The sequence below is a fragment of the Neopelma chrysocephalum genome, unplaced genomic scaffold (genome assembly GCF_003984885.1).
Source record: "Neopelma chrysocephalum unplaced genomic scaffold, ASM398488v2 Primary Assembly neopelma1_25, whole genome shotgun sequence".
NCBI classification, from domain to species: domain Eukaryota; kingdom Metazoa; phylum Chordata; class Aves; order Passeriformes; family Pipridae; genus Neopelma; species Neopelma chrysocephalum.
Genome location: NW_020897694.1, coordinates 36,418,857 through 36,446,786, shown reverse-complemented (window position 1 = coordinate 36,446,786; position 27,930 = coordinate 36,418,857). Strand labels below are relative to the sequence as shown.

At 41.2% G+C, this 27,930-nt stretch overlaps 1 protein-coding gene and 1 long non-coding RNA gene across 13 annotated transcripts in view; one reads left to right on the top strand and one right to left on the bottom strand.

Moving 5' to 3' along the window:
* MAP4K4 (mitogen-activated protein kinase kinase kinase kinase 4) overlaps positions 1-27,930 on the bottom strand; it is a 166,848-nt gene that overhangs the window by 33,882 nt on the left and 105,036 nt on the right. For 10 of the 12 annotated variants that reach the window (XM_027674936.1, XM_027674937.1, XM_027674942.1 and 7 more), the window contains exons 4-14: positions 26,390-26,515; positions 25,487-25,597; positions 22,595-22,685; positions 20,943-21,073; positions 18,694-18,748; positions 16,223-16,301; positions 13,925-14,100; positions 13,183-13,255; positions 12,493-12,703; positions 2,519-2,680; positions 327-413 (exon numbers count right to left, since the gene is read on the bottom strand). In XM_027674936.1, the coding sequence (XP_027530737.1) occupies positions 327-413; positions 2,519-2,680; positions 12,493-12,703; positions 13,183-13,255; positions 13,925-14,100; positions 16,223-16,301; positions 18,694-18,748; positions 20,943-21,073; positions 22,595-22,685; positions 25,487-25,597; positions 26,390-26,515 (1,302 nt within the window). Of the gene's footprint in view, positions 1-326; positions 414-2,518; positions 2,681-12,492; positions 12,704-13,182; positions 13,256-13,924; positions 14,101-16,222; positions 16,302-18,693; positions 18,749-20,942; positions 21,074-22,594; positions 22,686-25,486; positions 25,598-26,389; positions 26,518-27,930 lie in introns of all 12 variants that reach the window. The other 2 variants (XM_027674943.1, XM_027674940.1) reach the window with 2 other exon arrangements.
* On the top strand, positions 9,384-12,482 carry LOC113963620. The gene is made up of 3 exons (XR_003532875.1): positions 9,384-9,648; positions 10,622-10,654; positions 12,194-12,482. It is a non-coding gene; the product is annotated as an uncharacterized LOC113963620 (long non-coding RNA).

Genomic DNA, 27,930 nt, shown 5'->3' with positions numbered 1-27,930 from the left:
GGATTTACATATCATGTGTGGTTTTGATCTGCAACACAAGCACTCTAGTTCTTCACTGAATGCCAAGGTCTGTTCAGAAACTTGACCACCACACTAGAACTGTTCCACTTTAACATAAAGCCTCCTCTTACTGCCCAGAAAGCAGTGTGACCATACAGCACTTCTCATATGTGCCTGTCAGCCCACAACGCTAGCATAAATGGCCTTTTAATCAAGCTCCTTTGTTGTCATACTGTCAGTGCAGCTGTGCCCGACTGAGGGAAGCCTAGTACTAACTGGATAAATGGATCCTATAGCTACTGAACAAAACAGATACAGTGCTTTACCAGTAACATGGCCTGCTCCTGGAGCAGCTGCTGCTGTAGAATTTCCAAGTGCCGCTGCTCCTCTTCTAGCTGTCGCCTGATATACTCCTGTCACATAGAAATTACCCAGCAATAAATTTATTCAAAAGGAATGCATCAGAACCCCCTGGGTGGAACACCACACGCTACTTCCCCAGTTCAGCTTCAATGAGAAACGCACTTCAGGATGGATTAGTGCCTGCAGAACAATTTAGGAAGCCCTGCCTCTTAAGCATTGGATTTTGGCCCCTTCTATTCTGAAATTTGCACTCCTGCAAATGTTACGGGCACAGGCCAGAGCTCGTTTATGTATTTTGGAAGTGGTTTCAAGAAGCAGCAAAATGCACTTGAAGGTTTTGGAAAGTTAAAACACAGCAAGTCTGATTCAACACAGCCAATACAAAGTCACATGCAAGTTGTATTAAACATTAGTGTGTTGCGCTGGTGCGATGAACTGTTAGCAACAGCTAGAGCCAGGCATAGTGTAGGCAGAGCTGGAGCAAGCTCCCCCAAAGGGGCTCTGCCAAGTGCAGTTGGGACCTGCCCTGCTGTCTCCCCTGCTGCCCTCACCAGAAGCTTCTCCTGAGCAAACACTGCCAGCCTTGCTGAATTATGCGATGGTTATGACACAAACAAACATCCACCAGGAAACAGATATTAGACCAAACTTGCTTGCTCTTGCAATCTATCCATCTCTTCACCTGCAGCCTCAATAGGTCAAGACATTTACCCACTGCTTCACCTACTCCCTGGAAGAACTCAAACTCTGAAGCACCAAACCCAAGCTGGTAACATCCTATCATGCAATTAATGGAAGTATGTAACATGTGCATGCGCACACACACAAGCACACGCACACAGTTACAGTGTATGCATAAAGAAATTAATGGATCAGTGATACAATGATGGGAGTTATAGAAAGTCTTGTGACAGACTGATGAGATACACTATACTGTTGTTACGCACATTGGCTGAGCCACAGTTTCAGTTAACTAAAATTCTAAGAGGAGACATGTCTTTTCTTCTAGAAAAAAGAATAAAAATTCAGAGTGGTTCAGCTTGGCCACATCAATTAACCATTTGTCATTACCGGCACTGTGCGTAATTAGCATTTCAACAGTTTAAAAAGCAGCTGGGGGAATACCCGGTGTCTGCCCAAAAGCAAATTGCTATGCAGTAATTAGAGATTTTCCATATATTTATTCCCATTTGTTAGTCTTCTCTCCTTTTGATTCAAAAATCTTTGAAACATACACAAACAATAAAATTCCCCCGTAACACGATCATCAGTGATCTCAAATACAGTGACTTTATGTAAGGAAAAATCAAGATGTATCAGGGCCAAACCCAAAATTACTGAAGTTAATGAGAAATTTACAATCAGTCTCTAGGACAGAAGTTTTGGCCTTTTATTTGGGATCAGTATTTTGCAGTACATGCACAGTAAGTATTGCCCTGATTATCACCCTGATTAGAGTTATTAAGGGATTTTAAAACATGCAGATTTCATGCATAAATATAGCAGCTGAATTTCTCAGTTTAACAGGCTTCTCACCTGTACTTTCAATATATTAAGGGCACACTGACATAACTCAAGATATACTTGGTGCCTGAACTGGCATACATTATTTAGAGTTGATTTTAAATAGACAGAGAGAGTAATTGTATATTTAAGTTTTAAGAAGGAAAACCCTCTGCAGCTCAAAGACTCCTTCTCAAATTCAGAGTATGCAAAGTTCATGACAAGCCTCTGACCAATTCTGGGTGGCAGAAGTTGACATGCAACAGAGTTGCACTTCTCTTGGGAGGCCTTCTGAACAGGGGCATGTCCTGCAAGAACCACTGATCCAGCAAGACAAGCCTAGAAACAATTTTCAGCCCCAGTGATGATTTTGCCAATTCTGATGATTTTTAGTCCAGCCCAGGGGCACAAGCTGAATTTAGAATGAGTACTGCAACAAGACTTCTTTTTTTTGAGGGAATATTGAGTCTGCCAGAATTTTCCATAAAGCCCTACGATCTATGTTAGTGCATTTGCTGTCAAAGACAACAAAGATGAAAGAGTTAGTGTTAGGTTGCTTCTAAGCTGCTTTAGACTTACTAATTTTTAAAAAATTAAATTAGAATTTAGAGGAAACAAACCTATTGCACATATATCTGTATCATGGACTCACCTGCTCCCTTTCTACCCTCCTCTTTTCCTCCTCTGCTCTTCTTCTCTCTTCCTCCTCCTTACGTCGCCTCTCCATTTCTTCCAGACGTCTTTTTTCCTCCTGTTCTCTCCGCCTTTGCTCACGCTCTTGTTGCCTCCGAGCTTCCCTTTCTCTTCTTTGTTGCTACAAAAAGGGAAAAGAAACCACAAAGTTTTACTATTGTTGTTATCAAAGAAAGAGGTGGGGTTGCTTTCTATAGTGGAGCGAGGACTGGCAAGCTCTGCAACTGAGTGACAAAACATTTTATGCAAGTGTTCCACCAGGAAACTAACTCATAGCCAGCACACATCTATCTCTAAAAGCAGCCTCACATCCTCTCTCTGGTTTCTTCATGTACACACACAAAGTCACATACCATGTTCCTGACAACCGAGGTGTGGAAGTGCACTGCTCTCTTCAAGAGAGGCTAACACTGAAATCCCAATCTTTGAACAACTATTGAACTCAAATCTTAATCAGCGACAACTTCCTTGACATCAGTAAATTATCTACATGTTGCCAAAGTGAATTATCAGCCCTACTGAATCAGCTAACTCAAATGACAACTATCTGTACTTTCTGTAAGTAACTTCTCTCTTAAAATAGTTCATGGTCTGCTAAGAACTTGGTGGTGTTGGCCCAATGTCCAAGCTCAGTTTAATGGAGTGCCCAAACTTTGCCTAAGAGAGACGAAAGGCTGACCAACAACACCTCAGCCCCTCCCAGAACATCAAAAGCACCTATATGTAAAAGAGGAAAAACAGCTGAACTAAGCTTTTACATTTATACAGATAAGCTTCCACGTATGACCCAAATACAAACTGGTGCTGATAAGTCTGCTCAGGTCTGAAAATAACCTGGAAAATAGCTCTAGAAAGCATGAACTGATTCATTTATGTCTACAGAGCACTACATATGACTTCAGAGGAGACATTTTAAATGCCCATACAGTCGTGACCAACTCTTCATGCACTTCAGCAGAAGCATCCAGTTACTCCACCTACCTCAAAATCCCAGGCAGCCTCCCACAACTGCCTAAGTGTCAAAAGACCCAGCTGTCTCCTTTTCAACCATCAACTGGAAATATCTCTACATTTACTTCCATTATAGGTTTCTATAATATGCTAAAAACTACAGAAGAAATTTAAACCAAAAAATAGCATGCACAAATTTAATCCCAGAGACAAAAATGAAAACATATATTGGTTATTCCTTATCACATTTAGGTTAAGGTTAATACTATCACTAATTTCTGTTGAAGCAAAGCTGCCACAGATTTGCCAGCACTCCAAGCAGTCTTGCAAGAAAGAGCAGACTAAGTTTTTATTTGGGTTCACAAATCCAGTTGCTGATGTGCATTTCATCATTGTGCTCAACTGAACAAGCAAAGGTTAATCTACGTGTTACTTAATGGGATGAGTTTTCTCTGCTTGGCACGTTATCCTGCATTACTATGAAGTAAATGAAAAATCAACAGCTTTTCCACCTTCTGGAATCAATACTGACATGACAGTGGATAAGCTGGGGTTCTCTGACCTTTTCTTCAATGAGAAGTAGTGGATGTCCCATCCCTGGAAGCGTTCAAAGCCAGACTGGATGGGCCTTTCAGTGGTGGAAGGCATCCCTGCCCATGGCAGGGGGCTTGGAGGAGATGGTCTTTAAGGTCCCTCCCAACCCAAACCATTCTGTGAATTCATGAAGTAGAAACACTTAGTACAGGCTGCTTTCCAATTCTCTTTAATTAACTGAAGTTTGGGGAAAGATGCCACTTTCTTGAAGACCACTGTTCAAATACACCCACGCTGTAACTATGACGTCCTCCTTCCTGGCCCATAGCATCATCCTGGGTTCACTACCACCTTCCTGTGCCCCAAGACATAAGCTCTTTTCTCCCCCCTATTTTCAGTATCTTCTCAGAAACACAGCTTCCTTGCTCTTGCATCTCTTCTAACTAAATGCATTTACCAGCCTTTTTGCTTGTGCTTAAGCAAGCTCTCTTCAATGAAAGCAGATATAAAAATAGCAAAAGCGCTGCAAGGCAGCTACGGCATACAGTGCATTTCATAAGTTTCACTGCTTCCCCTCCCTCATTTTTTAAGCACTGTAAAAGGATTAAGTAAGCACTTTTATTTCTGAATATACACATCAGTGTCAAGCAATTTCTACATTTAAGTCAATATATTCAGGTGCTTCTTGGCTAATCAAGTCTGACAGGCTCTTTGTTTAAGAAAACTAAGATGTGAAGTACAATAATATTGTTGCCTTGAGGATGCAAGAGACAGCACACTGCTGGCTGGCTAATATAATATGCACATTTATCAACTCAAACAATATTGTGTTGACATTCTTAAGCAGATATATTGCAAATCTTGAGATGGCATCATTCTCACTACAAGGAAGATGGGCAAATTCATTACATCTTGAACTAATTCAGAATAATTATTGTAATTATTCAGCAATAATTACAAATAAATGAACTTACTGCGAGAAAAAAAAGTTACAGATTGATTAAGAGAGCTGTTTTCCCATGGCATCACAAAATAAACAAAATCAATTCTTAAAAGACGAGATTTTTAAGCAAACCTTGATCCAGGTATCTAGCTCAGTAGAACAGCAGATATTTATTACTCAGCAAAAAAAAAAGGGGGGAAAGAAGGATTCTCTGCCACCAGCGTACATTGAAGACAAATCTCCAAAGCATAAATGTGCTGTTGCCTGTGTGCCAAAGTACATGGAGAGATGTGGTTTCTCAGTCTCACTTCCACCTTCCCATCGGACACCGCCTCAGCCCATTGATGGGCGTGTGGGAAGGGAGGTACCTGGCACTGCAGGAGCCCACACAAACATCCTGCATGATCCCCTTATTCCCAAGATCTAGCTGGAAAAGAAAGATTTCATTTCCTTTGTATGTGGCCTCTGAAACCTCAGAATCAAACTACTGGCCACTAACAAAATGGAATTTACTTTTAACAAGCTTTTAACAAGGTAACCTACAGTGACAACCTTCTCTTGGGTCCTAGTCTACTTTTTGTCAAAGCGATGGCAAAGATGGTTGGTGGCAAGTTACACTGACCCAAGCTGGGTCCAGATCTTCTTTAATTGGATATGGTATTGCCAACTTTCTGGCAGACGTCAGATGAAAAGCTTATTTTCAAGGAACTAACTGTAGACCAGAAGGTAAGGGCAAGAACTCTTCAAAGAAATTTCAGACATGCCAAAACAGAATTTTGACAGAGCCCATACTGCCTCAAATTACTGCCTTTCACAAAATGGGCATTTACTATGCAAACAACATTAAAAAAAAAATCCAAAAAAAAACCAAAAAACACACATAGAAAACATTGTGTCAATACTCTGGCTTCTTGTCCGGTTCTAGGGTACAATAATGATGATCTCATAATGGAACCTGACATCTCCAAATTGGAAGTCCATGCAGTAGAGCATGATTTACCAGGAGGGGGCAATGCAACTACACCTGCAGTTGGTATATACCAACAAACTCAGGGTCTTCTTCATACAGTGAAATGATGAAGACAGATATAGATCCTCTAATTTAAAATTCATAAAATATTATTACTGTCTTATATTCAAAGATTGATAAATACATATATTAATTATTTATTTCACAAAGAATTAGGTAGTCTGGTATCAGCTTAAGAAGAGATTATTAAAGCGACTTTTGCTTTGTCCACACTAGAGATAAACCAGAAGCAGAACTTCTTACTCAGTACCAATCCAAGCTGCAAGCAACTCAAGTTAAGGAGATACAAATAATGTCCCCCTCTGAGAAAGACACAAAGCCCTGGCAAATATTGCCTGCAGGTACACCTACATTAGCACCTTGGTTCAGATCAGGAGGGCTCTTTTGAAATGAATCAGCCAATCATCTCCACTTATCTAGTTTTGTTTCATATTTTGAAGATGTCTTAGAGTGCCAACCACTCCTTTTGGAGGAAATTAAAAAGGCATATGCACTCCAACCACAAGCAGGCACACAGTCTAGACCTCAGCTAGTCCAAAGGAATTCCTCCAGTCTTTAAACACATGGAGTGAAATCTTCAGGTCCTCAGCATTTTAATTATTGTACTCCACAATCTGCTTCTACGGTACTGTACTACTTGCCAGTGCAGCTATAACCTACCTCTTCAAAAACATCCCTTAGGTTCTCATAGCCAGGGACAGAGGCACCATTTAGTGAAGTTATCCTGAACTGTGGAGGTCCACACAGAATGGGATTCCAGCACAGCCAATTCTGAATTTTCCAAACCAGACTCAGTTTTGCTAAGTACAAATTCAAACACCTTTTTGATAGCCAGCAGTTGTCTCCATGTTGCTGAACAGAAACACAGATATATACTTGATCAGCCAGAACAGCTCAGCTTTCTTGTTTGAACTATCTAAACACTTACTTACATAGTTCACAGAATCACAGAATATGCTGAGTTGGAACAGAACCACGAGCATCATCAAGTCCAACTCCTGGTCCTGCACAGGACTATCCCGAAGAGTCACACCATGTGCCTGAGAGTATCATCCAAACACTTCCTGAACTCTGTCAGGCTCGGTGCTGTGACCACTTCACTGGGGAGCCTGTTCCAGTGCCCAACCACCCTCTCAGTGAAAAACTTTTTTCTAATATCCAACCTAAACCTCCCCTGACACAACCCTTGGGTTCTGTCACTGGTCACCACAGAAAAGAGATCAGTGTCTGCCACTCTTCTTCCCCACATAAGGAAGTTGTAGACTGCAATGAGGTCTCCCTTCCATCTCCTCTTCTCCAGCATGAACAGACCAAGTGACCTCAGCCACTCCTCATACTGCTTCCCCTCGAGGCCCTTCACCATCTTCATTGCCCTCCTTGGGACCCTTTCTAATAGCTTTATATATTTCTTACATTGAAGTGTCCAAAACCGCACACAATATTCAAGGTGAGGTCGCCCCAGTGCAGAGCAGAGCTGGAGAATCACCTGCCTCAACCAGCTGGCAATGCTTTGCCTGATGTCCCCCAGGACACGGTTGGCCCTCCTGGCTGCCAGGGCACTGCTGACTTATATTCAACTTGCCATCGACCAGGACCCCCAGGTCCCTTTACATGGCACTGCTTTCCAGCGCCTCATTCCCCAGGCTGTATGTACATCCGGGGTTCCCTCATCCCAGGCGCAGAATCTGGCACTTTCCTTTGTTGAACTTTCATATGGTTGGTGATTGCCCAGTCCCCTAATTTGATGAGGTCTCTCTGCAGGGCCTCCCTGCCTTCGAGGGAGTCAACAGCTCCTCTGAGTTTCGTGTAATCTGCAAACTTGCTTAGTATCCTTTCCAGTCCTGTATCCCAGTCATTCATGAAGATGTTGAAGAGCACAGGGTTAAGATGGAGCCCTGTGGAACCCCAGGTCACCAGTCTGATGTTACCCCATTCACTATTACCCTCTGTGCTCCACCCATGAGCCAATTGCTCACCCACCACATGATGTGTTTATCCAGCTGTGTGCTGTACAGATTGTTCAGAAGGATCCTGTGAGAGACAGTATCAAAAGCTTTACTGAAATCCAAAAAGATTACATCAACTGGCTTCCCTTGATCAACTAAGTGGGTTACCTTGTCATAATAGGAAATCAGGTTTGATAAGCAGGACTTTCCTTGCATGAAGCCGTGCTGGCTGTGACCAGTGACTGCGTTGTTTTTCAGGTGTTTTTTGATACTTCCTAGAATAATCTTCTCCATAACTTTACCAGACACTGAAGTGAGACTAACAGGCCTGCAGTTTCCAGGGTCCTCCTTCTTGGCCGTTCTTGAAAATCGGGACAATGTTCGCCAGCTTCCAGTCAGCTGGGACCTGTCCAGATTCCCAAGACTGCTCAAAAATCATCTGGAGAGGTTTTGTGGTGACAACAGCCAGTTCTTTGAGGATTCTTGTGTGAATCCCATCAGACCCCATAGATTTGTAGGGATCCAGCTGGAGCAGCAGATCACACAATTTCAGGGTCAACTGGGAGCTGATCATTCCGGCAGTCATAGTCTTCCAGCTCACGGCACTGAGACCCCCTTGGTCCATTATCTGTGTTGAAGACAGAGGCAAAGAAAGCATTAAACACCTCTGCCTTGTCTCTGTCCCTGTTTGTGAGATGACCATCCTCATCCTGCAGCGGGCCAATGATATTTATATACAGTCTATTGCCATTAATGTATTTGAAAAAAATCCATTTATTGGCCCCCACATTTCTGGCCAGCTTCAACTCCAGTTCAGCTTTGGCTGCACGAGTTTTCTCCCTACAGCAGCGAGAAGCATCTCTGTGTTCTTCCCATGTCACTTCACCTTGCTTCCACTGGGCATAAACCTTCCTTTTTTACTTTATTTCCAGAGAATATCCCCGTTCAGTCAAGCCGGCCTTCTGCCTTGCCTGCTTGACTTGCAACATTTGGGAATTGCTGCTCCTGTGCCCTTAGGGGGTAAAGCGACCAGCACTGATGGACCCCAGCACCTGCAAAAACATTTTCCCAGGGGACTTTACTTACTAATTCCCTGAGCAGTCTGAAGTCTGCTCTCCTCATGCCCAGAGTTGAGGTGTTGTTGGCACTTGTCCTCCTGCCAACAGAGATTTTAAACTTAGTTGCTTCATAGTCACTGTGGCCACCAATCTCAACTTCGCTCACAAGAAACACTCTGTTGACAAGCAGCAGATCAAGTAGGGCATCTTTCCAAGTCGGCTCCCTTGGTATCTGTTCCATTCAGTTGTCATCCAGGTTTTTAGGAATCTTCTGGCCTGGGTTCTACCATCTGTGTGATGATCCCAGTTAACTTCTGGCAAGTTGAAGTCCCCCATAAGGACAAGGGCAGTTCACCTGGAAGTGCCCTTAGGTCCTCAAAGAATAATTTGTCAGTGTCCTGGCTGGGAGGCCTATAGCAGACTCCCACGATGACATCCGCATTTGTTTGCCCCTTGATTCTCACCCAGAGGCTCTCAACTGTGCCACTGCCAACTGTGAGCTCCATACATTCTAACCCTTCTATAACATACAGTGTCATCCCTCCGCTTCTTCTGCTCTGCATATCCCTCCTGAAGAGCCTGTAACTGTCCAGCAGGGCACTCCAGTCATAGGAGTCATCCCATCAGGTTTCACTTATGCCACTGATGTCAAATCTCTGGGACTGGGTCAAAACTTTGAGCTCCTCTTGTTTGTTCCTCATGTTGCATGCATTGGTGTAGAAACACTTCAGTTCATAGTCTTTATATGACTTTTAAAGGAAGGTTGAGTGTAGGACAAATAATACCCATCCCAAAATGTCTCAGGTTCTTTCCTATACTTTGACCACATATCATTTTCACCTTCTCAGGAACACACAAATTATAAGGTTCCTGCAACAACAAGTTTTAGAAGTCACCTATATGCCTTTTAAAAAGTAATCTTTTCTCTAATACTGCTGAGAATTACAGTTTTGGCAGATGTCCTAAACACTGTTCCTGTTACAGTCTCGGTCAAAACTGTCTAGGCTCTGTGCCAGCATTGTAAGAACAATTTTAATATAGAAAGCAGAGGGGGGGGGAAGTATATGCAACTTGTCCAAGAAGATTATCTAATACATAAAATTCTAACAAAGAATATTAACTGGGTATATGCAAACATAAACTTACTTTACACAAGAAAAAATTACAAGAAAGCAAGGCTTGGTAAAAATATCAGCAAAGCTATGGAAGCCCTGAGATTCAACGCCTGACACTAATCTTAACTCCCATTACCAAGCTCTTCATTGTTTACTGGCTTCATCAAAACAAGGGGAGTGAGTTAAGGACAAAGTGACAACATTCCAATATTTTGGCCTTCAATTGTGTCACAACACTGATGTTTATCTAAATATATGTCTACCACCCTTCCCCCATATGAAAGAGCTTGTTTTGGCTGCTATTTTGTTAAAAATCACTTGGGATTACACATTTTTCCAACACAAGATCCAACAAACTAAATGTTTTTTTTTGTGAAAGCTAAATGTGAGGCGTTTTTTTTTAATTCACTTTAAGAACAGTATGCCCACCCCTTCACCTGCAAAAGGAAACCTTTATAACTCATCATTCATATTTATGCCTCCAGGGGAACCAGGCAGAGGTTACAGATCAATACGAGGTAAAAAACTTCTATCTTAAAAATTTTACACGGTTTATTGCGCAACCTTATTCAGTTACATGCTGTCTTGTGGATGTGGAAGCTGTCAGTTTTGTTTTGTATTTTAAAAAGCAGGACTGATTAAATACAACTTTCAGGTAACTGTCTTTTCTTTTTAGTTGCTCATTAAATTATGATATCTGCAACTTCCCCAAAAAGTTCAGCCCATGCAAGGAAAACGGTGCACTGCTTTGTTTCCACTACTAGCAGCAGCATCTCCTTTATTTTAAGAAGAAAATCCAGATTTTAAGAGTTGCACTCGTTACTAAAGTTAAATGACCTAGATAATTTAATTGTAATCCTCTTCTTCAACAAAAAAATACTGCCTGCAGAACTTAGAGATTAAAGTGGCATTTAAGAGAAACCATTGACTCCCACACTAAGAAAAATTATAGAGGCTAAACAGTATCTCAACTTTTGCCCACCTTTGTCAATATCAATATTTTATTTTCATATCTTTCTAGTGTCTTTTTTTATTAGTTGCTCCCCCCACAAAATTGCTACAGAGTCTAAAAACACTTGGAAGTGCCACGATGTTTATCTTGGCATTCTTAGAAGGGTGGGGAAGAAACAGAAGAGAAATGGAGTTTATATGCCTTCCCCTTGTCCCTCCTCCTGGATTCATGTGTGGCTGAATTTTAGCTACCAATCTCTCCTTACAGCAGCACTAAACTCATTTGCACACTGAAAAAGAGGGATAAGGAGCATAATGTGACCTGGAAAGCTATTTGGAACTTTGTATTATTTGTTATGCAAACACATCATGGGATGCAAATCAACATTTGGTCCTGGTTGCGTCCTCATTAAACATTACCAGAATTTGGAAAACCAGACTGGGTGTAGTTTTTCCATCATTGCTAAGTGAATGGTTGAAACAGAGACGCAAGCAAGAGGTCATTTAAGGACGACTGGAATTTGACCCTGTACTTCCTGAAGAGCCAGAAGATTGGTTTCACTTCAGCTCTGTGTCATACCCAGCTCTGCCCTGAAGAGCTGTTTTGAAATCCTCCTACCTCTGAAGCTCACACTGCATATTCCATCTACATACATATATATAAATGCACATGAGATCTTAGGAGGTGAAAAGTATGACAGAACAATATTGAACATGTATATTCATTTTATCTTCCAGTAGTATATAGAAATTGCCTCCTTATTGTATCACAAAAAGATGGTTTACGTATTTGTAATTCTTGCAGAATTATAATTTTAACACTGATTTATAAAACATATTTATAGATGTACCTTTAAAGGCCCCTTCCAATCCAAGTCATTCTATGATTCTATGATCTAGGTGGCTTTTAGTCATTAAGCTAATACACATGAGAGAGTAATACATTAAAAAATAGGCTTCTACCTACCAAGAATAAATGCCAAACAAATGTCTGAGAAAGCTTTAAAGGGAAATTTGAGACATGTTATGCCCCCCCCCCAATCCCCAGAAATACTCTTGAGAAAAAAATTCACCTGGGAATAATTAATGTCTCCTGTTCTCTACAGCTACCTAAAGTCTAAGAGACCAAGACACAACCTTCCCACAAAAAACACCTTTCAAACAACCCAGCTATGGCTCTTGTTGCCTTCATTGGAGCTGCTGGATATTCAAATGCTTGGGAAGACAGCTTATATTCAAGTAGCCAGTGATGGTTTTAAGTGCTTTGCTCTGCGTTTGCAGTTGGATTTTCACATGCTGCTTTCTTTCCTCAAAAGGTGCTGGGGCTTTTTAAATGGGCGCAGAAACGGTAAACACAAGTGGAAGAAGGGCTTCTGCCCCACAGACTCCAGTCTCCTGTTTCTACCTCTTCTAGCCGCCTCCTTTGCTCCTTCTGCTGCTCGATGCGCTTCTGCCTCTCTGCCAGCAGCTGCCTCTTGTACTCCTCCTGCTCACGGAGCTGCTGCTCCTGCAGTAGCTGCTGTCTCCGAAGGGCCTCGGACCGTTCCTTGTTTTCCTGCTGCAATCTCAGGAAATCACGTCGGAGGGTTGATTCTCCAGGCACATTGACAATGGAACTGCAACAAGAGGAAGTTAAAGCCTCCTGTACAAAAAAGCCTGATGAGCCATTACCTACCTTTTCCAAAGCAGGAAATTTTTATTAAAATATTTATTAAAATATATCATGATGTTAAAGTTTTATCTTGTTTCTTTCAAAGCAAAGACACTGGGTGCGTGTTAAATACACGCTCTCAGTGGAAGGTGTGAAATGAGGCCAAGCAAAATAAGGACCAATGCTGTTATTGTGGAGACCCTGATCAATCGTATTTGCCATAAATCTCCCTCCATCCAGAGCTTGTTGGCTCTAAGCCATAGGAGGGGGAGCTTTAAAGCCTTTATCACTCACAGCATAGGTATTCAAACTTTTTGGGTGGTTTGTGTGGCTTGTGCATTCACTTAATAAGAGAGAAATTTAGCTTGCTCCTGATTTATAATCACAGACCTTTAGACTTACTTGGCATGGACTGCCCTGAGCCATCCCAAAAGCAATTATTACCTTGGCTCTCCTTCTTGTTCAGGCACTTCCTCCTCTTCTTCCTCACTTCCACTATATTCATACTCCGTCTCGTCTAACAGGAAAGAAACAAAGGCCTAGATAGTACTTATCTTTAATTTTAGGACAGTGGAGGGTTGCAGTAGCACCTCAGTGAACCATTTCCCGTCCCCTTCAGTGAAAAGATCTATCACAGACCCTAGAACTCATTCTATATATACAATCCCATCTTCCCAGACTTGTAAAGGAGCACAGAAGACTTCCAGCAAGCTCCCTGAATGATACCAGGTTTTATATGTAAGACAAGACAACTCATCAACACCTGAATAAAGAGAAAAGGCTACCCCAAACACTCGCTTCATAGTTCTTGTGATGGGTTATTTCATGCAAGTCTGATTTATGGCATCGTTTCAGGAAATGAAACAACTGCAGATCAAAAATGGGGAATGCATATATGCCAATATCCTCCTAAATACCATTTAACACTTGTATGGAAGAAGCAGTGGCCCAGAAGTGAGTAAACTCAATGAATTGGAAAATACAGCACTTGAAATTGATACTTTCTCTGTAAAGGACAGAACGACACATAGAAGCCTGCTGATAGTCAAATTATGAATTAAAAAAGAACCTTTTAAGGACTTGGGTTGTTTGGAGTTTTTCTAGGGGTGGGGATTTAGAATGCAAAGTAGGACAAAAATATGTATTTTTGACAACCTGAAATACTTGATTTTTATAAGCTGCATACCTTTCTCTCCTCTCTTCTTTCTGGTCCTGTCTATATGATCCTTAAGCTGGATTCGGACTTGCCTTTCATTTGGTTGGTCACGTATAAAGGGATGTTTCAACAGTTGTTCTGTAGAAGGTCGTTGCATGTAATTCTTCACTAGACAACCTTCTATAAAGCTGAAAAACTTTTTTGACCTGAGAAAGCAGGAAGGAAAAAACAAAACAAAACAAGGTGACAGGTAAAACTCAACTGAAACATTTTTTATGTTCTTCTTCGAAGTCTAATTCCTTTCCTCAGAGAGCATCACATCTCAGAGGACAGTACAAGTGCTGCCTGCAAGTGTACCTCCTAAACAAAGCTGAGTGTGTTCCAGCTAAGCTGAGCATGATTGGCACAGGGCTGCAGGCACACAGGGTAACATGAACATACCTGCAGTGCTTAGGCACAGCCTCACAGTAATGTGCCCTCTTTCACAGGCATAATTACTCTGAAAGTCAGGATCTATTAGCGAAGGTAAATCATTCAAACCCAGCTCTGCTACTTCTTGATCAGAACTGGATAGAATCCAGCTTGCTTGGAGCAGAGGCAGGGCAGCTCTGGTATGCCTTCATCTGCCCATGCTATCAAAGGGAATGTCTGCTACAGACATCCATACCAGAAGTCAGAGGAACTGTGTCTGCCACTACCAACACACGCAGCACCTTGCTGCTTTTGTATGCACCTGGGCTCACCTAGTTAGATCTGCTAGAATTTAAGATTATTTTATTTTTTACCTGAAGAGTCACACAAAAAAATTCTTATAGAACAACAGGTGGGTGTTGATCAGAGTTGTCTGTTCATGGAACTGGGGTCAAATTCTCTCTGACACAATTTAAGGGTGTGAACTGCATACAGCATAGTGACAGGGTACAGGAGTTAGCTAAGCTGCAGCACCCCCTTCCTAAATTTGCATTTCATTTGAACTCTCAAAAGAAGACGTCTCCACTAAGAAGTCACCAACAAGCCATCTTACAGAATGACAATACTGGAAATATTCAAAACTGGAGTGAGGCACTGGAACAGGCTGCCCAGAGAAGCTGTGGATGCCCCATCCCTGGAAGCGTTCAAGGCCAGATTGGATGTGGTCCTGAGCTACCTGAACTAGTGGGTGGCATCCCTGTCAATGGCAGGGTTTGGACCTAGATGATCTTTAACGTCACTTCCAACCCAAGCCATTCTATGAAGTTTCTACGATTTTTTCATCACTTGGCCCATTTTCTCATAACCTGCCCCTGAGCACACTATTAAAACAGCTGAGTCACAGCAGCACTGGCTTTGATCAGAGTCACTTTGTAATTGGTAGATGTTCTCAACCTGCTCCAGTGCTTGGAGAGCAAACATCTCCACTACATGGTTAAGTGTAAAAACAATGGTTTCCATCCATCAGTTCACTTTCCTACTGTAATCAAAAAGGCTGAATTCAAGGTTACTTGGTTGTTTAGATTTTTTATTCCTCACGCCTTAAGTGTTATTATTTTACATAAAAAGGTTAATGAAAGGCTTATGCAAATACTGTATACGCATCTCTATTCCTTTAATATATGTAGAAGGGAAGTATGAGAGGGAGCACGCCTTAACAATACAAGTGCATAAATAAGTCAATCCAGGTAAAGACCAAGCCCAGCAAGCAAGCCAAGTTTATATTATGCTGATATTGAACTGGCAGTCAAACCACTTTATTATTTTGACAGGATCACAGCATCCTGTGATCACATTCAATCTATAAGAAACCTCTTTCTAGGGAGTATTTTTTTTTCATATGTGCCAATTGTAACCAGTAATGGGGAGGAAATCCTCCGATACTAATGGATTCTGCTCAGCTGGCAAGAAGCATGCACTCAATTCCAACCGTTTACAATAATTATAGTAAAAGCCTTCACTAGTTTTAATAGCTCCTTTCTATTTAGCAACTAGAGCGCTATAGTACTGTTCTGTTTCTGTGTTATGATACATCTGAGAAAACATACTGCATATTAAGAGTGCTGCAGGAGTTTATTTTTTAAAATATCAATTTGTCACCTTAATACAGATTCTGCTCTGTCAAGGAGCAATTTTCACACAATAAAATTTCACAGATAAAATTTCTCTGAGACAAACAGAACTAAACAACGCATGAATTTTATTTCATGCTTTGGTTCAGGGGCACAAAAGATAACAGAGTGATTTTTGCTAACTTAAACTGCTTTATAGTTCTGCGGAAGCGGTCACAAAAGTGTACGTGACACAAGAAAACATCATGCTACAAAATGCTTCAAGCAAGATATAACTAATACATACCATTTCTTGGATTTTAACCGTGGTGGGGGGTTCCTGGGTATCAGAAAGAGAGCCCTCATGGGATGCATGTCACAAAGTGCTGAAGGGAAGAAAACAAAACCAAACAGAGACATACAGACAATGGTTTAGTTGCTCTCTATCAATACCATGACTTCAGTTTCCACAATCATTTCCACCATCCCAAACATACATACAGCAGGTGCAGACAGCAACACAGCTAAATGGAATTAGCCCAAAATTACAACAGTTCCACAGCTCAGTGTGCCAAGCGTAGCCCAAAAAAGAGAAAGAGATAGAAGCACAGATTAACCTTCAGAATTAACCATGATGGGAACATCTGAGCATGGCCCTCCTCTAGCCACAAGTCATCTAACTTTTTTATTGACTTTCCAGTCAATAAAACATTGGGAGGTGATGATGGCAGAAGGGAAGAATGACAGTTACTGTTTCATAAAATCTTCCCTCCACCTGCCCTTTGCTTCCATTATGGAGGATGCCTCATTTCTACTCTCCAGACTTAGGTATTTTCTTTACTTCACGGCATGAAAGTTTTGAAGCACAGGAGGGTCTGTATCACAAAAAAGGATTCCCTGCAGAACTGAAATGCAAGCCCATAACTTTTGTTGAAAGAAATTCTGTTGCTTTCAGTGGACATTTAGTGGGAGCCCAGGAATTCTTCCCAACAGCCTTTCCTCCTGTCCCATAAGCAAAGCAACACAGGAAAATGAGGGAGCAGGGAGAGAGGCTGCCCAAGAAAGGTCACTAGGAGCAAATCTTCTCTTTTAACCATCTTCCTATGTTTGACCTCTTGCACCCTCAGTCTCAGCCTGAGTGATCACTGCAGGAAGAGGTGACATTTTTCACACAACGGAAATTCAGGAGAAACAGATTGATGTAAAGTGAATTCTGGATTCAAAAATAAGGGGCCACAATCTTGACAAAGAAGCCCCTTGGATGTCTGGCAATCCCAGCAGAGCATCAACCTTAAAGATGGACTCTTCAGCTGCCACTGGAGGAGGAGGAGGTAGAGCCCACACGCCAGAGGACAAGAGCTGTTCAGCATTTACATTGGATCTTTGCTTACTTCTGAAATGACCCTCTTGTGCGTTTACACAAAGAGGGGTCAAGCTCTGCTTAGGTTTGGAAATGAAAAAAAATTGTTGTCCAATTCTAGGCTTACAAAGCCCACAGACACAGCTTTTAATTGAAAGCCATCCACGCAACCCAATGCAATGAACAAAAAAGTATGGCAAAAAGGAGGTCATGGGGTAGCTCAAACACTTCATACAGCACTGGCTGAGGTGTCCTGGGAGCAGCTCTCACATGGGCATTCATGCAAATGTGCATGAATTAGGAAGGGAAAAAAGAAACCCAAAACCAACCATCAGACTTCCTAAAACATGAATCAACACAAGAGCATTGTAATTTGATTTATAAATCTTACATTAAAGTCAACAACAACAATCAGACAGCAGCTATAATGAAATTACCATTTTTTGCCGAGAAATATCAATACTTTATTTCAACATGATTATTTCAAAGACAGATGTTTCCAGCTGGGCTCTGGTGTGGTGGTAGTTTTTTATGTGTAAGAAAAAATTAACTTACTCTTAAGTACCTTAGGTTATTATTTTTTAAATACAGAGCTCCAATTGAGGGTGAGGGTAAGTATATGTGTAAGTTCAATACAGACTTTCATAAAAATTATCATTAAAAGCCAAAACATCATGCCTAACTTCTTTTCTTTTCAAATGTTTCTGTCCTCACATATATCTGCTGCCTTGATACTCCAAAAGAACTATGTGAAAGGAAAAGAACCTATTAGAAAGTTGTGCATTTTTGGTTTCTGATTCCCCTCTCAAAAAATATCCATATGAACTGACAATGATCCCTGCTTGAGGATACTTAAGTTCAATGCTTCATGTTGAAGATGGATTTACAATTTAAGTCATGTCACTGCTAAGGAAGAACAACACCACCCACTGACGAGTGGAAACAAAAAGAGAAGCAATGTTAGCATTATCCAGACCAACACAAAGCCAACACAGAAAGAATTGCTACAGATGTGCTTTTCATTAAAGTCTGTTTCCTCAAGGCCCCACTGACCCTCTTCCCCAGCTGAGGTTTCAGTATTCCAGGCCAGGCCATAGACAAATTGAGACACAACTCCAAAACACAATATTCTACCCATAGGAAGGAAGTCAGACACTCGATTAGCTTCCAAAAATTCCTACTATAGAAATTAAATTACTGCAGTCTGCACTGTAGTGCTTAAATACAATCCTATCTTTATCAAAAGCATTGCTATTTACAGGATTTTATATTTATAGAGCAAGCAAAACCAAAGAGAACAGAAATAACATGAGGATACTTTCAGAAACCTCAAAACTAGGCTTAGATTACAACCAGCATCGCCCAAGTATATGTCTCAGTCTTAATCAGCCCCCTGGAGAAGCACACATTTCACTTACGGGGAGCTCCTTCTGCCATCTCTATGGCCGTAATGCCGCATGACCAAAGGTCACTCTGCATAAAAAGAGAAAGACCATATGTTAGTAGGTGGATTTGCCCATTCAGACAGTAAGAGAGTACTATTTAGAGAGGCCCTGTAGGTGAGGCTGAAACCAAATACCATGGCTATTTAAATAATACAAGTTACTTTTTTCTTGTAACAGTATAATAAAATCCTACTTTTCACATAATTCCTATGTATATGCAGAAACACAAGCACCTATTCTAACAGAGTGAGCAAACAACCCTTTCTAATAACACATAAAAATATATTCACATTATGACAATGGAAAATACATTTGCCAGAAATCTAAGCCTATGAAACAACAGTTTCCAACACTCCCTTATTTAAAAAGGACTGAACAAAGGTATTGCCAGGGTGTGTAGAGATGCAGTTATAAAAACAAAAGCTTAGCTCAAATTTAAAGTGGCCAGAGATATTAAAAACTACAAGAAAGGGTTCTTCAGGTACGTAAACAACAAGCAGGAACAGAAGGAAAATACTGGCCTGTGTTAAACAGGAGAGGTGAATTAGTCACCAACACTACTGAAAAGGCAGAGGTTCACAACATTTACTTCACCTCTGTCTGTACCAAAGACATTGTTTGCAGCCAAAGGCAACACTACCCCCCCTACCATCTTAGCTTTACAGAACAAGAGTCCTTCAGCAGGAGTCTTTCAAGGTACCACCTCTGGCCAGCACCTCTGACTAGGGAGAGCCTGAACAAGAGCCAGGAAGGTCAAACACAGGCAAAAGATGGAAGATTCTGGCAAGGAACCAGCTCCAGAGACTGACACGGCTTAACAGGCAAAGTGCTGGAGGAGGCTGCTGTGAAAGAGAGCTGTTCTTGAGCAAAGTAGTTGTCCTGTCTGGTCATAATAGTGTTGTGTTTATTTTAAATTACTTAAAAGTAATGAGTAAATAAGCTCTTCATGTACTACAAGCAGAAAAGCATTTCCAACAATCGTATTTTCAGACACAGCAAGGCAATCTTTTCTCTTGGTCCAATTCAGCCATTTAAGCTAAACTGCACAACCTCACGACCTTACAGAATCTTTCAAACATGAACTTTTTGGGAGAGAGTGCCTTGTAGGCTCCACCAGTAACAATCAACAGGTGTTTTCAGAGGCAGAAGGATTTGCTTTTCACATCGCTATTGCATTACAAATATTACAGGGAGTTTTTCTATTTTATTAGATAATTTAATAGCAAACCTTTCTTACTAATAACTCCACCTGCAAAGATATAAAGCATTATCTTTAGTACAGTGGGATGATGGATGTAAAAAACAATTAAATCACGAGAAATAGGATCAATCTGATCAATCTTAGTCAAAAACACTGATTCAAATAATCTGGGTTTTTAAACAGATTTAGACATACACAAACATACTGATAGCTAACAACATTATCGGTCTGAGCAAACTGATATAATTAATTTATATAATTGATATTCATCTCTAGGACATTAATCCCTGGCTTTCTGATATTCTTGTTGCCCTTGGTTAAAATTTGGAACACTGCATTAGTCCAAGTAAATATTTCTAGAAAAGCACATTTTCACATTTTTTTCTTTCTTTGTGCTCTCACTAAAGTCAGCTGAGAACAACTTTTGAGATTACAGTATGCTTTCACTAGAAAAATTTAACTTTAAATACATATACTTCATATTCTTAAGGGTAGTGCAAATACCATCAAGACAATTACAGTTTTGCAGTAATTAAATCTTTGGTTTGCACCAAACAATGTAAACAATGATCTTTGTTAAGAAATGTTGTGATGGATAAATTTTTATCAACTTGTATATGTATCCTGAAAGCACTAATCGTTTTAAGAGCTCCTTCTGTACTTCACTGGCTCTCCAGACGGTGGTTCTATTTAAGGCAACACCTAAAATGTATTGTTCTGGGTTACTACAATAACTGGGACGGAGTCTAACACAATTTAATGTACAACCATTACACAAATTGAGAACACAAGCATTTCCAGTTAAACTCTTTTTTGCCTTCTCTAAGCACATACAGCACCCTGAAGTCCTATATTCCTTATGTCTCAAAGCTACGATAATACAAACAACAGCAATTGTTAAAGGTCACAATTTGACAGTATCCATACAAAGCATAAGAAGTCTCAAAAACTGTCATCATTTATGGACATTTATACTGCAAGTGCTTGTTTTGGTTTTTTTCTTTGAACAGGACTCTCTTACTCTATAATCATACGTAGCATCTGGATTTTCATCACAGGCAATAACTTCTGGAGCCATCCAGTACGGAGTCCCAATAAAAGTGTTTCTCCTGCCAACTGTCCTGTCCAGCTGAGCACTCACACCAAAATCCACTGTGGGTGAGAAAAGAATAAAATAAAATAAGAGGGGAAAAATAATGCAGTGATTACTTTCATAAAGTGATTTGGAAACAAAACCCTGTAGATGTTCCATGTAGGAGGACCATGCTGAGGAAAAATACAATGATTAATCCTGAGGCAAATAAGCCCTTGTGGTTCACGCACAATGTGCTTGGGCCACAAGTGTCAGGGAACACAGCAGCATACAACCATCTCTCCTGTACCTCTCACTGGTCTGCCTGGACAGAAGGGAGAGCACAGCTGCAAAAATACTGCTTGGGAGGCTGAGAAAGCACTGTTCCCTTCCCACACGGTGAAGCCAAGCACCTTTGCCCATACAGAAAGAGCCACTTCCCAAAGGTACCTCTCATGCCATGGGAAAACTGTATTCATAAACACCTTTCTGAACCTCCTTTTGGGCTCACCACTTTTTCTACTCTAAAAAAAATAATCTGTTGTTCAGGGAATTGGTCTCTGCTTTGACGACAGAGCAGAAGCATCAGTGGGAGCAAAAGATGAGGATTGCTCAAGGAGCGCTAACTTTGAGCACACATGCACACACGTTGTGAAAAAGATGCCCATTTCATTACAAGGCAATTATGTTACAAGGGGGTTTTCCGCCCTTCAGTTCTCCCTGCTGACAACCACTGCTATATGTCTTTCTATACCAGTAGCAGCCTGTGTCAGCTTCACTGCATCCATCATCTGAGTGACACTGACAAACTGGTGTAGACAAGCTCAGTGGGAGCAATGGTTTGGAAGCTACTGTGCTCCATTTTGGACCAAACAAAGGAAAGCTCTCCCGAGAGCTTCCTCCTCCAGCAGCCGGGACATCTTCCCATGCCTTGTGCTGCAGGAAGGTGTAATGCAAAACAGAAGGGATGTGGGCTGGGTGGGAGGGCTTCAGCATGGCTCTATATTTAACGAAAAAAAGGTGGTGAGTGTAGCGTGATACAAACACAGAAGGTTAACATGTGCAGTAACTGAAAGAGACAAATTAGAGAGGAAGAAAAAAAGAGTATGTCCACTTGGCAGGGAGAGAAGAGGCCAGGGATGAGCACAGTTTTCAGCAGGCATGCCAGAGCTGGAACTGTGTTTTGAACTCAATGCTACAGCTCCCTTAAGAGTGCTGTCCAGATCATATTTTTGTGTCCAGAACGTGAACAGCAGGTGCTATTTTAATTAAAGCCAAATACAAGAGAGACTCTTGTCACTTCCCAAGTCCAGAATAAAGGGAATTAGAACAAACTCAAGCTCAGCAGGGTAAACAAAATGATCCCATCACTGATTCTCTGGCATGAAAGCCAACATCTTCTGACAAAATTCAACAACAACCTGCTTCATCCTCCCAAAGCAAGAGGAAATATATGCAGGCTGTCAATCCACAGGGAAGCAGTTACGGAGTATTCATGCTAGAAAACATGTTGTGGGGCTCTTAAATGATGAAATTAATTTCAGAACATCATAAAGCCAAAGGCTGAATGAATGAGGAAGTGGACATGTATGCCTACTTACCAAGTTTCACTTCTGCGTTCTCTGTTAACAGCACATTTTGCCCTTTGATATCCCTGTGAATCACATGATGGGCATGAAGATGTGCCAACCCCTGCATTAGGGAGAAGAGAGGAAGGAGAGGATGTTCAGAGTTAGGCTCTTGGCTTAGCAACAGATTACCCATACCCAGCATCCCCAGAGTTCACAGCACTGGGTCTTGTGCTCTTGCTCAGCAACTGGGTGCAATGGGACCCACAGAAGCCTTGTAGCAGCACACCACCCACACAGCGTTTGGTAATGGAGCAGAGACAAAGGCCCCAGGTTATGCACACACTGTACATAAATACAGCCCAACATCTGCACTGTGCAAACACCTCTCCGCTGTCCTGTGAAAGAAGTTCAGCTCCCAGAAAGTATCCATGCACTTACACTGTAAATGACATCAGCATCAGTGCACATCACTGACATCTGACATGCACAGGGTCACACAGAATTTAGTCTGGGGAAGGGAGGTGGAAAGAAAAAGGATGCAGCATCAATATGCATATATGCACCCCTGAGAAGGAGTGGGCAGTCATGTTTGAGGGCAAGGGATGACAGATAACAAAGAAATGCTCTGCTGCAAAGCTGCAGTTCTCTTCTCTAGCCTCCATACACATGAAGCCAGATAATTCTTCCTCAGGAAAAAAAAATGCAAAAGAAAAGAAGAGGAAAAAAATTTAAAAAAGCATAAGCGTTATACTTTCCAAAGGAAACAAAACCTCCTGGCATACGGTGCTTTTTGTTGAGACAGCACCTGGATGCATGCCCCAAAGTGTTAGCCATGTGGAGGGAGGGCTGAGAAAGACATATGTTGCATTTTACTCTCTAATGTAATTGGGAGAACACGCAACTCTCTTAGCAACTGCCTGTATTTTGGTTTCTCCTCAGTTTTCTGCTTGGAAAATTGTAGTCTCCAGTGGGATTGTCTTGCCTATTCTTGTTGCTCTCACAGGCTTTTAGTTTTTTATGAAAAATAAAGAAATAGAACCTTTACAGCTGCAAGAGTTTAAGAGAGTAGTAGTTGCTGTAGAGAAGTATTTCCTAACACATGTTCTTCATTAAATGATCATTTACCAGTTTCCCTACATAACCATTGGGCTATTTTCTTTTTTTAAAACAATTAATGAGTGTGACAAAAAACCCACCACCCACAACTTCTCTCCACACATCATAAGCAAATCAAGGGGGTTGATGTCCCCAAGACCCTTCACTGACTGCTAATGCTAAGTGTGGTCTTATTTTTCACAGGAATGAAGGCTTTTCCACAGCTTCACACAGGATACTTTTTAAAGCCTTCTGCTACTCTGACCCAGCCAAAGAGATAATCGTCTGTTCTCTCCAGAGTACCATCTAACCTTACTGAAAAAACACATTTGGGTTTGCAAAGGGCTGGGAGGAGACAGAGGGGCACATCATTTTCCTGCAGTCCTCAGACTCCTCCAACCACACGAGGATCCACTGGGTTGATCTTCACACCTCTGTCTCCACCTAAACCAATCTTTGGCCCTTTAGCTCATTTTAACTTTGTGTTACACAACCTCCTCCATCTCTGACAAACTCTGTGTCAAATCAGGTTTTGCAATGTCTCAGCAATGTTAGCTTAGCATTCCTTTTTTTCCAGATATTCCAGTTCCCGCTGGTCAGAAATTAAGGCTCCTTCTGCAAGTCTTTCCCTGGAATGAGAAAATAGCTTTCCCTAACTCTTTTCTGAGGTAAATAAATTTTTTTCCTCTTCTCAGCAAGTGCTTGACTGCTTTACCTAAGGAGAACCTAGAATGAATCCAACATAGCATGGAATACCTCCAAGGCCACACAGCTCTCAAATCAAGCATACGATCAGTCCTGCAGAAGTTAGCTTTCCTCATATTAAAGCGTGCTATCCATTTGATTTGAAATACAACTTCTCCCTTGTAGACAACCTAAAATGTGCCAGCCCAAACGCCAGTAGTTGGACTCTCCTCTAGCATTTGGAATTAGAGCAAGAGACCAGAATCATATGTCTCCCTTCATCCCCATCTTAAAAATTGCGGAGACAGAGCAAACATATAACACAGACAACAGCAGCATTGATTTATGCAAGAGCCAGTGTTGGTTTCCTTTAACATAAAGCCCTTCAGAACTTCATTTACGATTAGGCAATTGAACGTACTGTGTAGTGGTATGGGTAGGAGGCAATTTGTTTTACAAAGAAGCACGAGAAAACCATACCAGATTCACTTAGTGCAGCAAACAAATCCCAATTCAAAAAGCACTTAAACTGTACCAACTGAAAATTAAATATTAAGAGTAACTAGTTAAAGTTTCAATTTTTGAAAGAAATGGCTAAGTTGCAGCCCTATTCCTGAAAAACTTTTGCAGCGCCATCTGCTAGCACCGCACAGCCACACATGATATAGCTGCTTGCTCTAGACAGACTGCAGGAATATACAATATGAGAGCACATCACAGCACAGAAGTCCTGACTGCTGGCCTGAGCCAACAACTCCCTTCCTCCACAGGTTTGATTAGGAGCAGAGAAAGACAGCCGCAAGCACATTTGGAAAAGTCCATTCCATACCCTACTGTGCTACAACACGGTTTCAGCCTCAGGTCTTGTGGACACTTTCATAGCTTCTACAATAAGTAAGGTCACTGGCTCTTCTGCTGGCTTCTCATGACTAAAAATTGCTATTTTCTGCAAGGTTGCTGTTACAATATACAGTACAACTCACACCCAGTTAAATAATATGGAGCAGACATCTATCTGCTTCTACACACTCTTCAAGTGATGACATGGCTAATGGGATTGATCAGAAACAGCTTCTTGCAGAACCTCAAGCTAGGCTATGTCTTTTAAGACTGTTTCTGTGTGGAACAGACTATTTTCCTTACTCGGAGAATCTCTCTGGAGATATATGCTATCCAGTCTTCTTTCAGAGTATTCCCTTTCGTGTTCTTCACAAGGTCTGTGATAGAGCCTGCTCCACAAAACTCCATAACAAGCTGAAAAACAAATATCAGTGTACAACCAACATTAAACACAGTTCTCAGCTGTTTAGCAAAGCAAAATAATCAGGTTGCAGCATTGATTTGGGAAACCCTTGTGAAGCAGAGAATAGAATTTATTTTACATATCTGCCTGGAAATTGGATTCAAGCAAATGTCTTCAATGTGTGTCAGACATATATGGAATATGTCTCATATCAGTTACCACATTTTCAAGGACTGATTTAATCACTGTAATTTAATGCTGGGAATCTGGATTTGCTCAGCTACACAAAATGCATTAGCAGTAGGAGCACATCCAACGCTGAAGGAATCAAACTGATCACACCATTGCAACACATCTTATCCTTTAACTCCCATTTATTTATGGAAAAACATGCACTGATGACTATATCCTGCCATTTCAAACCCAAACTTCAGTCCTCTAGAGGGTGTAGATGAGGTGGGATGGGAAATGTAATAGGTACGATTCTCAAGTGGACCTTTCTTTTTACAGTCACATATTCTTACTGCTCAGCTCAGCTGTCTTGTTCCCAAGAAACATGCTACTATCCATCAGGGAAGTGGGGAAAAAAGTTACTTTAAGAACAAATCCACTGCTTATAGCAAGCGCTGGTTCAGCCATCCTCTTAAGAATGTGTGATTAGCCTATGTGATTCACTTATCTACCTGTTCAGGCAAGCACCAAATTCTATTAGTTTGTCTTTCCATAATGTGGTATTCCTGTCATCCTCAAACTACATCCAATAAGGAAAGACTTATGAACATATTTGAGAAATATCTGCTTACCCACAGTTGGTCATCATGTCCTGGAGGACTTTTCTTAATGAAAGCACCATAATAAGTTGCAATATTTCTATGATGAGAATATTTCTTTAGCATATTAATCTCCAGTTTGATTTCTTCTTCTTCATCCTTTGGAAAAAAAATAAAACAAAACCCCATATGTTTAATATACCACATGTATTATTTATTTATCCTTCACTTTCACACAAGTAGGTTTTCTAAAGTTCAATTTTTACCAGCATCATGCTCAGGAAACCCATCCTAAAACTGTTTATTGAGATGGTCTAAAATAGGTCTTTACTTTCCCATGTTTTCAGCAGCGCAAAAAAGCAAATGAAGGATGCACTGGACTTGACTCAATGATGGAGCAGGACATAATCTGTTCCAAAAACCCTGTGCTTATAATACCATAAGCAAATACATAGCTAGCAGGCTTTTATTGTATGTAACCCGGAGAACTAGAAACCCGGAAAAATCTGTGGATTTATGATAGAGGAGTATTATTTACATCTTCCTCATTTTTTCTCCTTTAATTTTGAAAATTGCAACCAGTTCTATTTAACTGCCAGACAGCAGCTCCATGCAGCCAGCTGCTGAAGCAGGTTCCCATTTCAGTGCCAGCACGGGACTGGCACAGGAAAGCAGAGGTGGATATCAGGAATTCCCCTCACTGCAAAGACAAAGCATTGGCCTCATGCACAAGTTTCCTCCTCCTCCATCTGTCTCTGTGGAGGAAGAGCAAGTGCATCAGAAAGAACAGGCCAGGAGCCTGGACAGTAAACAGGATGCTGGGACACAAAGGCGGAGGAAGGATTTCCCACAGCTCCCCCTGCTTCAGCCAGATGCCAAAAAGAGAGCAGCTCAGGTGAAGGGACGTCATCCCTTTAAAGAGATAGAACAGGTAACACTATGAAACTCCTCCTTAAAAACACCCACAATCTGTTTCTGACGTGACAGTAGGACATGTTGCATGGAAGGATCCACACGCTTTGAGGTGGTGTCTGAGCAGGCAGCCAGCAGATACAGAAGAAGGAGCAGACACCATCCCACCCCCAGCTCTCCCTTCCCATACCAAAGACAGTAGAAGTCTTCTTCAAGCACCTATCGAGGCAACAAATGAAAAGGCAGATGGATACCCCTTTAGGCACAATCTTTATTTGCTCCACAATTTTCTATCCTTAGATACCCAGGTAGAAGATGTCTACCCTAAGTTAATTCCAGGAAGAACCCAAAACTTCTGTTCCTTAGGGCTGCTGGCTGATGGGAATGGTAGTACATATTTTGATTATCCTGTGATGTCAAAGCTGATTGCATAATAAAATTTTAAGCCTTAAACTTCCTTGCAATTTGTACCATGCTAGCAATCAAATATCCTATTCATGACATATACAGATGTTAATACTAACTACATGTTAACTGTTTATACACACTGGTACGCACAGCTTGAGTAAAAGAAGCCTCTCCATGCTACAAAGCAAGCAATTATTTCAAATATTCTGATAGTGGGATGCAACGCTTAGTCGTAAACTATTATGACAGAATTC